The sequence below is a fragment of the Eptesicus fuscus genome, chromosome 21 (genome assembly GCF_027574615.1).
Source record: "Eptesicus fuscus isolate TK198812 chromosome 21, DD_ASM_mEF_20220401, whole genome shotgun sequence".
In the NCBI taxonomy this organism is placed as follows: domain Eukaryota; kingdom Metazoa; phylum Chordata; class Mammalia; order Chiroptera; family Vespertilionidae; genus Eptesicus; species Eptesicus fuscus.
Genome location: NC_072493.1, coordinates 42,715,699 through 42,734,640, shown reverse-complemented (window position 1 = coordinate 42,734,640; position 18,942 = coordinate 42,715,699). Strand labels below are relative to the sequence as shown.

The 18,942-nt window shown below is 56.1% G+C and overlaps 1 protein-coding gene across 1 annotated transcript; it reads right to left on the bottom strand.

Annotated features, from left to right (window-relative positions):
• On the bottom strand, positions 1–1,101 carry LOC103297656 (galactoside alpha-(1,2)-fucosyltransferase 2). The gene is made up of 2 exons (XM_054710599.1): positions 1,013–1,101; positions 1–925 (listed from the first exon to the last, which is right to left on the bottom strand). The coding sequence occupies exons 1-2, from the start codon at positions 1,090–1,092 to the stop codon at positions 1–3; spliced, it is 1,005 nt and encodes a 334-aa protein (XP_054566574.1). The 5' UTR covers positions 1,093–1,101.
• Positions 1,102–18,942: the final 17,841 nt, after the last annotated feature.

The window sequence follows — 18,942 nt, the reverse complement described above, 5'->3', positions numbered from 1 at the left end:
TCAGTGCTTGCGCAGGGGGGACAGGTCGGCGGCAATCCCAAACCACTCGGGCAGGAAGGCGGCCTCCGGCTTAAAGAGCTTGAGGAAGGGCGAGTCGGGCAGGGTGTAGTTGGCCAGGTACACGGTCTCCCCGCCCGCCAGGTAGGCGGCCCAGATCCCGAAGGTCCCGATGGTCATGACCGTGTGGTTGCACTGCGTGAGCAGCGCGAAGTCCTTGGCCGGGGAGCCCTCCACGCCGTCGCCCGCGAACACCACGTCGCCCCGGGACGCGTCGATGTTCTCCCGGCACCAGGCCATGCCGTTGCTGGTGACCACGAAGACGGGGGAGGGGTGGCGGGCCCGGAACCGGTCCAGGGCCGCCTGCAGGTAGGCGCGGTCGGCCACCACGCCCTTCCACACGTTGGGCATGACGTGGACGTAGTCGCCGCGGCGCACGTGGACGCCCACGAAGGTGGCCGGCCGGCTCCCGTTCACGCGCAGCCCGCGCAGGTACGCCTGCGCCCCGGCCCGCACGTGGTCGTGCAGCGTGAACTCCCGCAGGATCTCGGGGCGCAGGTGGTGGTAGAAGGTCCAGGAGCAGGGGTAGCCCGTGAGGCGCACGTACTCCCAGGGGATGTGGCGGTACTGCTCCTCCATCCAGTCGTGGAGCGGGTAGTTCCGCCAGGGCACCCCGCGGGCCGCGGCGCCCTGCAGCACCGGCAGGGAGATCCTGAAGATGGGGGCCAGCGTGCTGTGCATCTCGGCGGGGATGAAGGCGGGCCGCCCGTTCAGCTTGGCCAGGGCGTACAGCGTGGCGTACTCGCCCATCTGGTTGCCCAGGCGGCCGATGGCGTTGATGGTCCACATGCCCCGGGGCGCGGTGCTCGGGGCGCTCGGGGTTCTCGGGGTGCTCGAGGTTCTCGGGGTGCTCGGGGTGCTCGGGGTTCTCGGGGTGCTCGGGGCGCTCGGGGCGCTCGGGGCGCTGGAGGCGTTGTCCTCAGGTTCCGCGGGCTCCAGCCTCCCGACGGCCAGCGGGGGCTGGATCCTCACCAGCCGCTGCTGAAGGTGGAAGATGGTGGAGGCCGTGAAGACGAAGAGGACGAAGTGGGCCATGGGGAAGAAGAAGGGCCCCTGGGTGCTGGGCATGGCTGCGGGCAGGAGAGCAGGGAAGGTTAGCGGCTGAGCGCGGGTTGTGTGCGCAGACGTGTGGGTGGGGGTGCCTGGGGGTTTACATACATATCTATAATAATAAAAGCCTAATATGCTCATTAGACCAGACATCCTTCTGGGCATCCTTCCTTCCAAACAAGGACACAGTGGGCGGGGTCCTGAGGCAGAGGCTGCAGCTGCTATGGCAGGTGGGGGCCGAGTCACAGGCGGCTGCCCCAGCGGACAGGGGCCGAGTCCCTTGCATGAATTTCGTGCATCGGGCCTCTAGTGTATATATATTTCCGAGAGGAAGGGAGAGGGAGAGAGAGATAGAAACATCAATGATGAGAGAAAATCATGGATCGGCTGCCTCCTGCACGCCCCCCACTGGGGCCAAGCCCACAACCCGGGCATGTGCCCTTGACTGGAATGGACCTGGGACCCTTCAGTCCGCAGGCCCACGCACTATCCACTGAGCCACGCCGGCTGGGGCGGGTTTACCTTTTGTGTGCATGTAAATGAGTGTCAATACTCAGGTATGTGTTTGCGGGTTTGTCTTTAGAGTGTGTTATATGTGTGTGTGTGTTTACACATGTGGGTATGTATGCATTGTGTGCGTACACGTGGTACGTGCATTGTATGAATACACATGTGTGTGTGCGTGTGTATATAGAGTGTGTGTGTATGCGCATCTGGGTATCTAACATTGTGTATACCAGTGGTCAGCAAATTGCGGCTCGCGAGCCACATGCGGCTCTTTGGCCCCTTGAGTGTGGCTCTTCCACAAAATACTACGGCCTGGGCGAGTCTATTTTGAAGAAGTGGCGTTAGAAGAAGTTTCAGTTTAAAAAATTTGGCTCTCAAAAGAAATTTCAATCGTTGTACGGTTGATATTTGGCTCTGTTGACTAATGAGTTTGCCGACCACTGGTGTATACAAATGGACATGTGGACATTGCATTGTATGGGCGTGTGTCTGCTGTGTACATACTGAAAGGGTTAAAGAGAATAAAATGGGGCAGAGAAAACTTAATGTGCTTGGCAGACATCTTGCAGAAAGCTTGCAGCCCTGAGCACCGCACAGCCCAGATGACTAGACATCTGGCCCCCGGAGGAGCCAAGGATGGGCGGGCCCCTCCTTCAGCAGAAGGCTTGCAGCCAGCAAGGACCAATGAAAACCTCTCTCTCCCTGCTGTCTCCACCGATTCCCCTCTCAGACTTGGCCCACCTGCACCCAGGTGCCTGGAATAAAATTTCTTTTGATACATATGGCCTCCTGTCATAGGTGCACAACCCCGGCCCACTCCGAACCTTTCACATACGTGTGTGTGTAACACGTAGAGAGCATGCCGGTGGTTGGGAACACGTGGCTGTGTGTCTATGTGAGTGTATAGATATGAGTGGACATACATTATGTGCACCTTTATTGTATGTTTACTTGTGTGTTTATAGCCTGTGAGTATACCTATGTGGGTGTCTGTGTATGTGAGTACACGTATATGAACCTCTACTGGCTGGGGATCCCGCTTCTAGGGATGCCTGTCTTTGCAGGCCCTGCCGTGTACATCCCTTTGAAGGGACATTGCCAGGCCCACCCAGCATGGACCGCTTGGCCTGCCCGCCCTCCGGACACAGCAGACTGAGCCTGAGATAGACACACGCTGTCTCCACGGCGGCTCCTCCATCATCGGCTGTGGCCTGTGGCTCTGTAAGGTGACCTGGCCAGTTCTTTATCTTGGCCATTTTTACTAAGAGGCTCAGAAGGCAGTGGGCCCAGGAGAGGATTTCCCCCTCCGGATACCAACTGGGTGTCCAACAACTCAATTCAGTTCGGACCCTACCTACCTAGAGTTCGTATCAGATCCCACAGGTCAAAGCGGTCCGTTCCACAAGCCTGTCCCCAACTTCAAACACTGGTCAAAGGTCCCGGGCCGCCCTAGCTGGGCTGACAGAGTGTCGGCCCACGGACTGAAGGGTATCAGGTTCAGTTCTGGTCAAGGGCACATACCTCGGTTGCAGGCTCAATCTGTGTGGGAGGCAACCAATCGATGTGTCTCTCACATCCATGTTTCTCTCTCTCTCTGTCTCTCCCCCTCCCTTCCACTCTTTCTAAAAAAAAAAAAAAAAAAAATCAATGGAAAAATATCCTCAGATGAGGATTAACAAAACAAACAAACCAAGTCCCGGACCATTCATACTCGGACTGCCCAGCTATAAATTGGGGTTCTCATGACGCCCTCCGCAGCTTTGATAACTGGCTGGAATGGCCCACAGAACTCAGCAAGGCCCTTGCCTGCCATTGATGATGATGATGAACAGTCAGGAGAGGTACTGAGGGTGTTGATCCAGAAGGGCCCTGCACTGGGGCTCCGTCCTGGGGGAGTTGGGGTGCACAACCTCCAGGCTCAGGGGTGTGTGGGCAAGGCAGAAGCTCTCTGAGCCCCATTGTTGGGGTTTTATGGAGGCGTCATCGTGTGCGCACGAATGATTAGATCATCGACTGTTAGTGATTAAGTCGATCTTCGTCCCGCTCCCCTTCCCAGAGGTTGAGGGGTGGGGCTGAAAGTTCCAGTCTTCTCACCAAGGCTTGGTTTTTCTGTTGACCTGACCCCATCCTAAATCTATCTAGTGTCCCCGTATCAAACAATAAACACTCCTATCACCCTTATAACTCAGGAAATGCTAATGCTTTTAATGAGCTGTGCCAGGAGCCAGGCTCAAAGACCAAATGTCTTTCATTTGCTGAGACCACACTGAGCCCTGGACAGCACAGATATATATTTTTTGCCGAAACCGGTTTGGCTCAGTGGATAGACCGTCGGCCTGCGGACTGAAAGGTCCCAGGTTTGATTCCGGTCAAGGGCATGTACCTTGGTTGCGGGCACATCCCCAGTAGGGTTTGTGCAAGAGGCAGCTGATCGATGTTTCTCTATCATCGATGTTTCTAACTCTCTATAAAAAATCAATAAAATATATTATATATATATATATACATACATACATATATATATATATATATATATATATATATATATATATATTTTTTTTTTAAACAGACAAATCAACTTTTCCTCATGAGCAGGCTTCAATCTGCCCAGTATCCTGGAGGCTCCACGCAGAGGTAGATTAGGGACAAAAGATTTCCCATATGTCTGGCTCAGGGCCGGAGTTCCTGGTCAAAGTATGAAACCTAATGGCCATTAAGAGAACATTGGGGTTACACCAAGCAGGGTGTGACCGGGGTGAGCCTGGCAAGCTGCCAGAAGCAGGTGGGGTCCTTCACGGGTAATTAAGGCTAATAAAAGCTGGCATGGGAGCCGAAACCGGTTTGGCTCAGTGGATAGAGCGTTGGCCTGCAGATTCAAAGGTCCCCGGTTCGATTCCGGTCAAGGGCATGTACCTTGGTTGCTGGCACATCCCCCGTGGAGGGTGTGCAGGAGGCAGCTGATCGATGTTTCTCTCTCATCGATGTTTCTAGCTCTCTATCCCTCCTCTCCCTTCCTCTCTGTAAAAAATCAATAAAATATATTTAAACAAATAAAAATAAAAGCTGGCATGGAACCCAACTTAGCAACACCCCTGCTTCTGAATTGCAGTCACTCAAAGCTTTAGAGCCCACTAGCCCACTCGGATAGAGTGGAAGGTATCTTTCTAGAAGAAACTCCGGCTTGTCCACGAGGTGTCTGAATTTGAACTTCACCAATTCTGGTGGAGCTCTGGGGCCCTGGAGCCCAACCAGAAATAGGCTCCCGGGTGGTACGAGCCCTCCAGCCCCCGTGGGCTGGAATGAAAGGAGACAGGGAGGCTGGGTGTGCTGAGCAGGTTTCTTTCGCGGCCATTCTGTGTGATGGCCCACACGTTACGGGCCACGCCCAGGAGGCCCCTTCCCTCATCGCCCAGCGGGTCAGCACTCCTGCTCCAGCCACTCGCTGCCGGTTCCCACACTCACTGGCTGTGTGAGTCCAGGTGCCTGACTTCACCTCTCTGCGGCGTGAAACGGCGCCCGGCACATACACGTGCTGTAGTTGTTGTTTTTTTAATATATTTGTATTGACTTCAGGAAGGAAGAGGGAGAGAGAGAAACATCCACAATAAGAGAGAATCATGGATCGCTGCCTCCTGCAAGTCCCCCACTGGGGATCAAGCCCACAACCCGGGGATGTGCCCTTGACCGGAATCGAACCTGGGACCCTTCAGTTCCCAGGACGATGCTCTATCCACTGAGCAAAACTGGCCAGGGCGGTGCCGTAGGTTTTTGATATTATCACCGACAAAGCAAAGGGCGCTTTCTGTATGGGCTCTGGGCCAAGGACCGGGGGAGGGGGAGAGGCTCCGCTTTCCACATTGGGACTTTGGTCCTGGTCCATCTAGCTTGCCCACCATACAGCCCTGCGAACTGGGAGGAGGCACGGAGGAAGGAGCCGGGAATGGACCCGGAGGGGGACTCCGTCTCCCTCAGAGGCTGTGAACTCTGGGGCCCCCCATGTGAACTCTGGGGCCCCCCGTGTGAACTCTGGGACCCCCCGTGTGAACTCTGGGACCCCCTGGGGCAGCCCCGTGTCACCAGAGGCAGCGGCCATGGACAGAGCTGACCTTGGGGTTTGTCCCTCAGGGGTGGGTGAGTGCATCCGTGATTCCACCTGCCATGGTTGATTTTTTTTAATTAAATGGTTTTTTAAAATTGATTTTACAAAGGAAGGGAGAGGGAGAGAGAGGGAGAGGGAGACAGTGATGCCAGAGGGAAACATCCGGCAGCTGCCTCCCGTACCCACCCGGACCGGGGATCACACCCATGACCCAGGCGTGTGCCCTGACCTCTTGGTGCCTGGGACAGCTCTCAACCAACGGAGCCACTCGGCCAGGCTGACGACTTTTTTATTTTTTTTTAAATATATTTTTATTGATTTCAGAGAGGAAAGGGGAGGGAGAGAGAGGTAGAAACATCAGTGATGATAGACAATCACTGATCGGCTGCCTCCCACACGCCCCGCACTGGGGACCGAGCCCACAGACCGGGCATGTGTCCTTGACCAGAATCGAACCTGGGACCCTTGAGTCTGCAGGCCGACACTCTATCCACTGAGCCAAACCGGTCAAGGCCTTTTTTTTTTTAATGGAGCTGAAGATATGGGAGAAAGAGTGTATGTGATGGGCAAACAAGGGGTGGACTGTATTAAGGTAGCACACTTTTCTCACCAACACACAGCCCTTGCTACAGCCTCTTATGGGCTGCATTGGGCCCCTCTAAGAAAGATATATGAGCCCCAGTGGTTTGGCTCAGTGGATACAGCATCGGCCCATGGACTGAAGGGTCCTGGGTTCGATCCTAGTCAAGGGCACATACCGGTGGCAGGCTTGATCCCGGCCCCGGTAGGGAACAGGCGGGCTGCATGTGGGCGCCTGCGGGAGGCACCCATTCGATGTGCCTCTCTCACATCAGTGTTTCTCTCTGTCTCTTCCTCTCCTTTGCACTCTCTCTAAGAAGCAATGGGAACAATATCCTCAGGTGAGGAAAGAAAAGAAAAAAAAAAAAGAGAGAGAGATAGGGTGAAATCCTAACCCGCAGCACTTCAAATGTGACCTTACTCGAGAGAGGTCTTTACAGGGGTGACCAAGTTAAGTGAGGTCACCCTAAGACGTACTCTAATCCAATAGGAGTGGGACCTTTATCCATTAAACACACACACACACACCCCAAAACTGCCCTGGCTGGGTAGCTCAGCTGGTGGGAGCATCATCCTGTACACCAAAAGGTTTCAGGTTCCATTCCCAGTCAGACACATATTTAGGTTGTAGGTTTGACCCCCGGTCAGGGTGCATGTGGGAGGCAACCAATCGATGTTTCTCTCTCTCTCTCTCTCTCTCTCTCTCTCTCTCTCTCTCTCTCTCCCTCTTCCTCTCTTTCTGAAATCAATAAAAATATATCCCCAGGTGAGAATTGATAGATCCTCCCTTCCCCCAACTGATGGACTGAGTATGACGTAAACTCCACCTGCAGCCCAAACATTCCTGAACACCTTATATGGACTGTACATTGAACCACCAATCAGCACCTGCCAAATACCCTAAGCCCCCGATTCCTAAGTCCCTAGGTGCCTAATCATGTGCCTTACATGAAACCACCAATCAGCGTGTGCTGAGTGCCCTAAGCCCCGTCCCCTCCTTTCCTCCCCTCAAAAGGCGCTTCCACCCGGCGCGCCCTCTCTTTTTCCCTCTGGAAGGGAGCCGGCAGGGTCTTCTCTCCAATAAAGCCTGAGTCCTGGTCTCCCATGGTCTCCGGCCCTCTGTTTCATCTTTCAAGAATTAAAACAGGAAAAACTAAAACGCAGCCCATTCTATATCATATGACATTGGCCCAAGAATGGCTCGTCGGCCAGCCCTTGACGTGTGTGTGTGTGTGTGTGTGTGTGTGTGTGTGTGTGTGTGTGTGTGTCCTGACTCAGGAGAATAAGCTGCACCCAGCGGACACTCTGCTTGGGAACTTAGCGGAGAAGCACAGAAGCACGTGCATCGGAGGCAGCCAGTGCGGCCTCCTTAAGCCACATCCCAGACAACCCAGGGAAACACGGAGAGGAGCCGAGACATCCCGGAGGGAGCCGGCCCTGAGAATAAACAGAGAGAGACCCCGGCCGGGAGCTCAGAGGCTCAGTGGTTGAGCGTTGACCTATGAACCAGGTCACGGTTCGATTCTGGTCAAGGGCACGTACCTTGGTTGCGGGCACATCCCCAGTAGGGGGCGTGCAGGAGGCAGCTGATCAGTGTTTCTCTCTCATCGATGTTTCTAACTCTCTATCCCTCTCCCTTCCTCTCTGTAAAAATCAATAAAATATATTTTAAAAAAGAGAGAGATGGAGCGCGTGAGGGAGAGACAGAAAGCATCTCTGTGCCTGGTGGCTTCCGGGTTCCCTTCTCTCCAGGCCAGCGGGCTTCCACTAAGACCCGCCCTGGATCGGGAGGAGAGAAACCGGGGACTGGGCAGCTGGAGGAAGCGGGGAGGGGAGGAGGGCACGCCCCGCCGGGAGGGAGAGCTCCCTGAGGGCGGCGCCTGATGCCTTCCCACCTCCCCGGTCCGTCCCGGGCCTCGCTCTCCTGTCTCCAGCTAGACCAGCACTTGAAAGGCAAGGAGTGAACTTGGCTCCTCCGTTTGGCTCCTAGTCTGCCAGGGGACGTGGGACCACGGGGCCAAGGACGCGGCTGTGGGAAGGCAGAAGGGGGGAGGGAAGAGAGGGAGGGAGGGAGGAGGACACGAGGGAGGGAGGGAGGAGGACACGAGGGACGGAAGAGAGAGAGGTGGAAAAAGAGAAAGAGCAGGGACACTGAGAGACATAAAGAAATGGAGAAGGAGAGACAGAGCCAAGAAGAGAGAGAAACAAGGAGACACAGACTGAGAGGGAAGAAGGAGGAGGGGGTGGGGGGGGGATGGGCTAGAGGGGGTCCATGGGGGAAAAGGGGACATATGAGATACTTTCAACATTAATGATTAAAAAGAAGGAGGCAGCCCTCGCCGGTGTGGCTCAGTGGATAGTACGTTGGCCTGCAGACTGCAGGGTCCCGGGTTCGAGTCCGGTCAAGGGCACATGCCCGGGTTACAGGCTTGATTCCCAAGGGGTAGGGGGCGTGCAGGAGGCAGCCGATCAATGATTCGTTCTCATCATTGATGTTTCTTTCTCTCTCTCCCTCTCCCTTCCTCTCTGAAATCAATACAAATATATATAAAAAAAAGAAGGAGGCAGGGAGAGAGAGACAGAGACAGGGATAGAGAGACAACAGGTTGCCAGAGACAGTGACACAGAGAGAGAAGTGAGGAAGCCGGCCGGATGGACTGTCACCTCCCGTCCCACCGGCAGCTCCCGCCCGTCCCGTCCCAGGCCTCGCTTTCCCCATCAGTCCCTCTCAGCGTCTCCCGGTCTCAGCCTGTGACAGACACAGCTCCGTGAAGAAAGGACAGTGTCCTCTGCTCCCTGCACACCCCACTCCGTCCTGGGAAACTGGGCTGGGCACACAGTAGGTGCTCAGGACGTATATGCAGAGGGAATGGTTACAAAGAAGATACCGGCTCACACGGAGGAGCCGCTTATGCTCAGCCCCAGGTCACCCAAAGGAGACGTGATTCCAGAGTCAGCTTCTCCCAGGAGCGGCGTCCTAGGCGGGTCCACCAGGAATCTCCTGCTCCACCCGGCCCGGCCCCGCCTGACAGACCCCTGCCTCCAACCCTGGCGTGGCTCAGCGGTTGAGCGTTGACCTATGAACCAGGAGGTTCTGGTTTGAGTCCCGGTCAGGGCACACATGTAGATCGATGTTCCCATCTCTCTCTCTCTCTCTCTCAAATCAATAAATTTACTCAGTTGAATTTTAAAAAATATATATTTTTATTGATTTGCGAGAGGGAGAGGGAGAGAAACATCAATGATGAGAGAGAATCATGGATCGACTGCCTCCTGCATGCCCCCCCGCTGGGGATTGAGCCCACAACCCGGGCATGTGCCCTTGACCGGAATCGAACCCTGGACCCTTCAGTCCGCAGGCCCATGCTGTATCCACTGAGCCAAACCGGCCAGGGCAGTTGAATTTTTAATTTATTTTTTTAACAGAATACCATCTCCACCTTTGTCAAGTCCTGGTCTGGCTTCATCTGTGTTGTTTTTCCCTTCCTTCCTTCTCTCACTGACTCTCTGCCAGCATCGCCTTGGCTCCAGTTTCTCATGTCCCCACACCCCCTCTTTTCTTTCTTTCTTTTCTTTTTCTGGTCTCCATTCCCAGCGCCTAGTAGGTGAAAAAAAAATGCCCCTGAATGTCCCCCGAAATTTGTTTACAGCAGACAAACAGACAGTAGGGATCCTTGTGGGGTTTTTGGGTGAAGAGAAAGGCAGAACATTCTAGAACACTATCTGTCAGCCTCCTTAGATGTTCCCCCTCTTCACCCAAGAAGGGGAGTTGGGACCTGCCTCCAGACTTTGACCCCTGACCTTGACTGAGGCCAGAGTGGAGGAGGCAGAGGTGGGGCAGCCCCGAGGGAGAAACCCAGGGCCTGGGAGTGGGGCTTGGCTGTGGGGCCTGAGCACTGAGGCTCAGAGAGGATTAGGGATGGTGGGTGGGAGCTGGGGCAGGGCCAGGGCTGGGCGAGGAGCTGGGGTGGGGGAAATTGGGAAAGACCCGGGGCGTCCTATCAGTGGGGAATCTTGGGGCGCACCGGCTGGGGGCTGCTTCTGGTCAGTGGGAGGAGCCGGCCCTTCTGCAATCCTCCGAGCTCAGGAAGTCCACCTGGTTACCTGCCCTCAGTCCCTACAGCTGCGCCAGGCACTCAGGCCAGGCAAGGCGGGGAGGGGAGGAGGGGTCCCCTGGCGGGGTGTCCTTGGCAGACAGAATGGAAAGAAGCCCCAACTTTGGAAGAGGAAACCGGCCTCCGGGTCGCTCAGAAAAGTGGGGCCACACCTGCTGAACATTTCGTTTAAATTCAAATCCTGCCCCCACTTCCCTCTCCCAGACCCGCCTCCCCCTCTCCCCCGGGAGCCGGCCCAGCCTCCTGCCCCCCCCTCTGTCCCCACACCCAGAGCTGGCCCTGCCCCTCCCTGCTCACAGCCTCCCAGGGCTCCCCCCCCTTCCCCCCCCCCCCCGCCCAACACCACCCGGGCCAAGTCACAGCGCCCCTCCCCCGCCCACCCCGGCCACGCCCTGCGGCTCGCAGTCCGGTCCGCGGCGCTGGAACCCCCCCCCCCCCCCCCCCCCCCGGCGCCCGGCGGCTCCGGTGCCCAGACGGTCCCCCCCCCCTCCCGGCGGCCGGCGCGCTGCCCTCCGTGCGCGGGCAGGTTGGCCCGTCCATCCCGGCCCCCAGTGGGCAGCATCACAACCCTGGGAAGGCGCTTAGGACAAAACGGGGGCCGGGTGGGGGTGGGGGTGCTGGCCCTGAAATCCCCGGCTGCACGCTCTGGCCTGGGACAGAGGGGTGACCCGGTGGGATTAGGGGGCCAGAGATCAGGCCGCCTCTGAGCCGCGGCGGGCTTCCCGGTGGGGGTGGCAGCCTGGGGCCCTGAGAACCTGGGTCCCGTGTGTGTGTGGGGGGGGGGGGGAGGGGGTGTTCCATTGGGGGGGTCGTCCTGCTGACCTCCCACAAGAGGGGGGGCAGACCTAAGAGCGGACAGGAAACTGGTTCCTACCGCCCTGCCCCGGCCTGGGCACCGGCATCTCGGTTCCCCAGCTGGCCGGAGGGGGGGGGGGGCAGTGGCCTCGGTGTGGGGGTGACAGGGGGGGGCGCTCAGGGAACAGGTCCGCAGGGAAGGAAGGACCGGCGCCCAGGAGGGGCGCCTGGAGGTCAGACAGCGGGGTGCTGGGGCAGGACAGGTGGGAGCCTGGCGGCGAGGGATGGACCCCGAGGTGGGCACGCGCCCCAGAAGGGACAGGAGACGGGGAGGGGGCCCCGAGTCTCCAGAGCCCGTTCCCAGCGCCCTGCCCTGCGGCTGCGCCTCCCGCTCGCCTCTCACCTGGTCCGGGCGCCGGCGCGGAGCGGGGAGAGGATGACCCGTGGCTCCGGGCGCTGGCGGGCTGCTCACTCCCCTTGGGGTCAACTCCCCACTCGGAACCTCCAGAACCCTCCTTCCCGGCCGCAGGCAAACCCCGCCCAGGTCCACCTGGCCTCCCGGAGCCGGAGCCGGAGGAGGCGGGTGCCCGGGCTGTGGGAGCCAGGTGAGCCCGTCCTCCCTCCCCGCCCGCCTGCTAGAAGCAGGCCTGGAAGGCAGCCTGGAGGAGGGGGCAGAGTCCACTGGGCCAGGCTCTCCCTGGCACTCAGCCTTCTCAGGGTCCTGGCTTTCCCTGGTCTAGCAGCCTCATTCCATCCTGGCAGCCACTGGGCAAACAGCAGCGTGTCTCAGTTTCCCTTATTCCAAAAAAGATCCTTAGGAAAGGACCATTGTGCATCCCCTAATGGTACATCAGGGGTCCAGGCAACGCGTGCATGAGGGGGGGGGGGGGGACATGAGGGGGGCACCGCCAGAGCCCCCAGCAATCTTTGCTTTTAAAAAATATATATTTTATTGATTTTTTTACAGAGAGGAAGGGAGAGGGATAGTTAGAAACATTGATGAGAGAGAAACATCCATCAGCCGCCTGCTGCACACCCCCCACTGGGGATGTGCCCGCAACCAAGACACATGCCCTTGACCAGAATCGAACCCTGGACCCTTCAGTCCGCAGGCCGACGCCCTATCCACTGAGCCAAACTGGTCAGGGCAATCTTTACTTTTTTTTTTTTTTTATTAATTGATTTGAGAGAGAGAGAAAGGAGAAGAGAGAGAGGGATATTGATTTATTGTTCCCCTTATTGATGCGTCCATCGCTTGATTCTTACATGTGCCCTGACTGGGACTGAACCTGCAAGCTTGGCGTATCGGGACGGCTCTCTAACTAACTGAGCTACCCAGCCAGGGTGCCCCTAACAATCTTTCTTTTCCCTTTAATTTAGTTTTGTTTTTCTGTTAATCCTCACCCGAGGACATTTTCCCGTTGATTTTTCGAGAGAGTGGAAGGGAGGGGGGAGGCAGAGAGACACAGAGACGGGCTTGCCTCCCACACGTGCCCTCAAGCCTGCCGCCAGGGGACATGCCCTTGACCACAATCCAACCCGGGACCCTTCAGTCCATGGGCTGACGCTCTATCCACTGAGCCACCCCGACGAGGGCCGCCCCTAACAAGCTTACCCTAAGCAGCTCCTGTGGCCCCTGGTCCGGGCAGCAGGAGTCCCCCTGCGTCACCCACCCATCTCCAGCCCCCCTGCCGCCCCCCCTAAAAGAGCCTGAATCCCATGGAGCCTCTCGCGTAATCGCAGTTTTCAGAAAACAGGAGGATAGAGTTGCCGGTGAACCGACACCGTGGGGACGCCCTCAGCCAAGTCCGGAATGTGGGCCAGTCTCCGGACAAGTGACCCGCTTCTCCGAGCTCCCGCCGACACGGGGACGGCCAGGGAGCCTCACGACGCGCAGAGAGGGAGAAGCAGGTTTCCCGCCTGTGAGGACGCCGGACAGGTGCCTGGCTGGCGTGGCTCCGTGGATGGGACCCGTGGTCGGCAAACTGCGGCTTGCGAGCCACATGCGGCTCTTTGGCCCCTTGAGTGTGGCTCTTCCACAAAATACCACGGCCTGGGCGAGTCTATTTTGAAGAAGTGGCGTTAGGAGAAGTTTAAGTTTAAGAAATGTGGCTCTCAAAAGAAATTCCAATCGTTGTGCTGTTGATATTTGGCTCGGTTGACTAATGAGTTTGCCGACCGCTGGGTTAGGGCATTCTCCCCAGATGCCAAGGCCGTGGGTTCAAACCCTGGTCAGATACATACAAGAATCAACCAATGAATGTCTCTCTCTCTCTCAAATCAATCTATACTAATAAAAGAGAAAGATGCAAATTGACTGTACCTTTGCGACACCCACCAGCCAATCAGGAGTGGGTATGCAAATTAACCAAACAAAGATGGAGGGTTAATTTGCATATGCAGGTGCTGAGCAGCCAGGGGCGGGGCGGGAAGGTGGAAAGGTGGCTCCGGGCCAGAGCAAAGGTGGTGGTCAGGGGAAGGAAGGCCCATTCTTGCATGAATCTTCGTGCATCGGGCCTCTAGTAAATAATAAAAAAGTTAAAGAAAGAACATCTCACACTTATTCAAAAGGGGATGCAGGATGCCTTTTCATTGTGTAGCTTTTGGTCCTGGCCCTCAGTCACTAAATGCAGTGAAGCCTCAGACAACCACTGTGACGTCTAAAAACGCCCCCACAGGTTTCCCACATGCCCCGGGCACAGCACTCGCGGACGGAGGACGGTGGTCCTCACCTCCTGCTCCCCTGAGTTGAAATCAGGGGGGCAGCTGGCAAACGCTATGCAGCCGGTTGTCTGGAGGAAAAATCCCTTGTTGGCAGCATTCGTCAATTTCCGGGTGTAACTACTCCCACCGTGGGCAATGACTGGCAACCACATGACATCACGGAAGGCAGCATTTGCTTATAGAAGATTCCTCCACACAGTATAAATAACCGAGAGAGATGGGGGAGGGAGAGGAAGGGAGGGAGAGAGGGAGAAAGGTGGGGGAGGGAGAGAGAGAGAAAGGGAGAGAGAGAGGGAGGTGGGGGGAGAGGGAGAGAGGAGAGAGGGAGAGAGAGAGATCTCTGAACGCATAATAATGTGGCCACTCCGTGTATATAGTCACTCCTAACTTGGCCAAAGTCTGTTGGATAGACAGCCACCGAAGGGGACGAAGGACTGGTTCGTGCGATGAACAGGGTGGGACCCTGAAAACCATGTGAAGGGAGGGAGGCCAGACAAGGGCTGCGTGACACACGTGTGTGATCATTTACAGACGTGCCCAGGACAGGAACTCTCTGGAGAAGGAGAACATACCGGGTTGGCGGGGGGCGGAAGAGGGACTGACTGCTGATGGACACAGTGTTTCCTTTGGCGGCGATGGAAATCCGATCGTGGGGTGATTGCGTAACACGGTGGCTGTCCTAAAAACCGCTTACAAAGAGCGCCTGCCACACGCAGGTCTGAGCCGGCTCCCCCATGCTGACCCCTCCCTCCCCCAAGCCTGGCCCGGCCAGCCCGACCTCACGTTCCTCCCACAGCATCCCAAGCTTCCGTGTTTTGCTTTGATTTCCGCGTTGCTCTCTTCAGACACCAAAGCTCACGGTCACTGAGAGAAGGTGATGGGGAGACAGGTTTTATTTTTATTTTTTCAAATGTATTTTTATTGATTTCAGAGAGGAAGGGAGAGGGAGAGAGAGAGATAGAAACATCAATGATGAGAGAGAATCATTCATCGGCTGCCTCCTGCAGGCCCCACCCTGGGGATCGAGCCGGGCATGTGCCCTTGACCGGAATCGAACCCGGGACCCTCGGTCTGCAGGCCAACGCTCTATCCCCTGTGCCAAACCGGCCGGGGCTGTCTGGGGGGCATTTATCTTTCTTTGGCCAGTGGAATCCTGGGGGAGGTCTCGGGGGAAGGTCTTAGCGGAACATCCGTGAGCTTTGTCGGTGCGTCCTTCAGGGCGGCTTCGTCCACGTGTGGGTCTAGAGGGGTCAGGCTTATTTTCTAGTTGTCTTCTTGGTTTGGTTTGTTTTGTTTTGCTAATCCTCACCCAAGGATATTTTTTACATTCATTTTGTTTTAATCCTCACCCGAGGACGTTTTTCCATTTTTATTTTTATAGAGAGTAGAAGGGAAGGAGAGGGGACGGGGGAGAGAGAGAGAGAGAGAGAGAGAGAGAGAGAGAGAGAGAGAGAGAGAGATATCAATTGGTTGCTTCCCATACATGCCCTGACCAGGGCCGGGGATCGAACCTGCAACCCAGGCACTTACCCTTGACTAGGAGTCGAACTGGAGACCTTCGGTGTGAGGGCCGGTGCTCTAACCATTAAACCACACCAGCCAGGGCTGGTCAGGTTTTTTTTTTTTAATAATATATTTTATTGATTTTTTACAGAGAGGAAGGGAGAGGGATAGAGAGTTAGAAACATCGCTGAGAGAGAAACATCGATCAGCTGCCTCCTGCACACCCCCCACCTGGGGATGTGCCCGCAACCAAGGTACATGCCCTTGACCGAAATTGAACCTGGGACCTTTCAGTCTGCAGGCCGACGCTCTATCCACTGAGCCAAACCGGTTAGGGCTGGTCAGTTTTTTTTAAAGAAGGTCACCAACATCATTGAAGAGGGAGGGGACTGACGCTCCCTCCCCAGCCCGGTCTGCAACGGGCCCACCATCTGCTCCGGGCGTCCTTGGGGAGGGAAGATAAGCCCTTGATTCGTCAGCTGCCCGGAAGCCGCTCGCGCTGTTTGCCTTGTTTGATTATATTGTGTCAACTTCCCTTCTTCCTCGGGTCCAGGAACCGCCCTGGCTTCCGAGCATCTGCCTCAGCCTGAGTGTGGCCGCCCTCTGCACGGAGGCAGCTGCAGGGGAGTGGGCAGCGGGGCAGCGGAGGGGCCTGCTGGGTGTCGCGGGCCTGGGTTCGAGTCCTGGCCGTGCCACAGGGAAGCCGGGGGGCTGTGGGTGAGGGGTGGCCTCCCCCCGCCTGGGAAGCTTCCAGTCCTGCTGCAGAAAGCCCTGTGGCTCAGCAGGGAGGCCTCGTGGGCCAGGCCCCAGGAGGCGGACGCTCATAGTAGCCAATACTGGTGCCGCCGAAGCCCCCTGGAACGGGTGCTGCTGACCGACAAGGCCCTGCACAGATACGTTCCACGTTTCCTCCAACTGGTACCCGATTCCCGGGACTCCCGCCGCCACGCCACGCGGTGAGGAGGCCCCGCCTGTCCTTCAGGAGAAAGGCCCCATGGACGTGGCCCAGCCCAGCACCCGGGTAAAGGGGCTGCATGTGAGAGCTCAGATGGCACCAGGTTTCCCAGTGGTTAGAGCATCAGCCTCTGTACCGAAGGGCCTCGGGTTCGATTCCCCGTTGAGGGCACGTACCTGGGTTGCTGCCCAGCCCCAGTTGGGGGGGGGGGTGTAGGAGGCAACGGATGGATGTGTCTCTCACATCGACATTTCTCTCTCTCTCTTTCTCTCTCTCTCTCTCTCTCTTCCCTCTCCCTCCCTCCCTCCTACTCTCTCTAAAAATCAATGGAAAAAATATCCTGGGGTGAGGATGAACAAAAATAAAGACATAAATAAAATACAAGCAGCTGCGTGAGAGACCTCAGGCCACACCACGTCGGGAGAACGTGGGACCCGGTTACCCACGTGAACTGTGAGAAAGGGAACGTCTGCACTGGAAGCCATGCTGTGTTGGGCTGGTTTGTTACGCAGCATCCGCTGGCTGACATACTTCCCACGGTGGTGACCGCGCTCAGAGCAGGAAGCATGGCTGACTTGCTCCCTACTGTGTCCCCCACTGCCTAGATCATTTCCTGGAAGATAGTAGGTGCTCTGTACATATTCACTGGATGGATGGATGGATGGATGGATGGATGGATGGACGGATTTTCAGAAGTCCATGTCTTGGGATGATGAATCCAGTAACGGCCCACCAGGCTCTATGTCTGTAGTCCACACAACCCGGGCATGTGCCCCGACTGGGAATCAAACCGTAACCTCCTGGGACTTGAACCTGAAGCGTAGTGGTCCCTCCTTTGGAAAAACCGCTGTGTGAACTACTCTGTTATTCTTAGACAGTCCCTTATTCTGTAGGTCAACCCTGTTATTCTTAGACTGTAAAATAACGTTGTTTTTTGCTTGAATAGAAAAGATAAACTTCATTGTCTGACCTTGCAAGCTAGCCATCTAAAGGGGCTGATACACGGAGGCTAATATTAATTCACAGGATTCTGCCGAGAGTTTGTTCCTCCAAGGTTACAGGTGTTTGATGAGATATAATATGCATCCCAGGTTACAAGCTGTCTTACACAAAGAACTAGGAGGATATAAAAAGGAAACACTCCCTCCTGTGTTTGCTCAGCATTTGACAGAGGTAATCCACCTGCTCTGAACCTTCGAGCAATAAAGATGGCTCCTAACTAACTGGCTCCTGAGGCGTCTGGTCCAGCTCGCCGATTTTCGATACAACAAACCCACAACCTGGGTGTGTGCCCCGCAAGGGAATCGGACCTCCGCCTTCTGGTGCACGGGATGACACTCCAAACAACTGAGCCACGCCAGCCAGGCTGTCCCCAGCTTTCATAAACGTACTTTTAAAATAAAAAAATTTAAAGTACCACAAATACCATGCTGTTATTGGATGTATCCGTGAGCTGTGGCCTCCGGATATCACACAACACCAGCCTCAATGCGAGTCTCCCGGAGGGCCTCAGAGCTGCCTTTTTCTTTTAACCAGCACACCCTCCGGCAGAGGCCGAAAGCATGGCCCGCCTCCCGGCCACACGGCCTCCCGGCCTCCCGGTCTCCCGGCCACGCGAGGCGGCACCTGTCCTCTGGGCGGGATAACAGCCCACGCTCACGACATGTGTCCCCGAGCCAGCTGCTGGTTATTTTTTAATAACAGCTTTACTGAGAGCAATGAAGACTACCTGGAACTTTAAGCAAACATAGCAGGGTCCACGGGAAAAGCGGGGACTCGCAGAAGTTCTCACCCCGGGAGTATGGCGAGAACCCTGCAGGCAGAACTCTGGTCTGGTACAGCTCTGGGTGCCAGCTTCCTCTCCGCTTCGCCCCCTTTTCCTTCTGCAATCACCCCTCCATCTGGCGCGCAGGCCGAGTGTGCGCGGGGCTCGCCCGCCGAGTCTGCGTGCACTGGCCTGCCACCCTTCCCTTTTCCTGAATAAATCCTCGTCAGTGACGGAACGCCTAGTTGATATTATTTGTCAGTCTACAAGACATAAGTCACATGCTATAAAACTCACCCATTTAAAATAGACAATTCCTTGGTTTTTAGTGCCTTATAAATTAAAATGAGTGCCTGATGCCCTAACCGGTTTGGCTCAGTGGATGAAGCGTCGGCCTGCGGACTGAAAGGTCCCGGGTTCGATTCCGGTCAAGGGCATGTACCTTGGTTGCAGGCACATCCCCAGTGGGGAGTGTGCAGGAGGCAGCTGATCGATGTTTCTCTCTCGTCAATGTTTCTAACTCTCTATCCCTCTCCCTTCCTCTCTGTAAAAAATCAATAATATATATATATATATATATATATATATATATATATATATTTTAAAAACCCCTCAAAACGAAGGTCTCCCCGAGCTCTCTCCCTCCTGGGAGCATGCGTGTGCCTTTTCCCTCCCCTCCCCCTCCCCCCCTCCCCCCGACAGGCCTGCATCTCCTGACTCTAAGGGACCCAGGAGGCTTGCAACCAGGGCAGCAATGGGCACCGGCAGCTCGTCCCAGACAAACCCCCAGTAC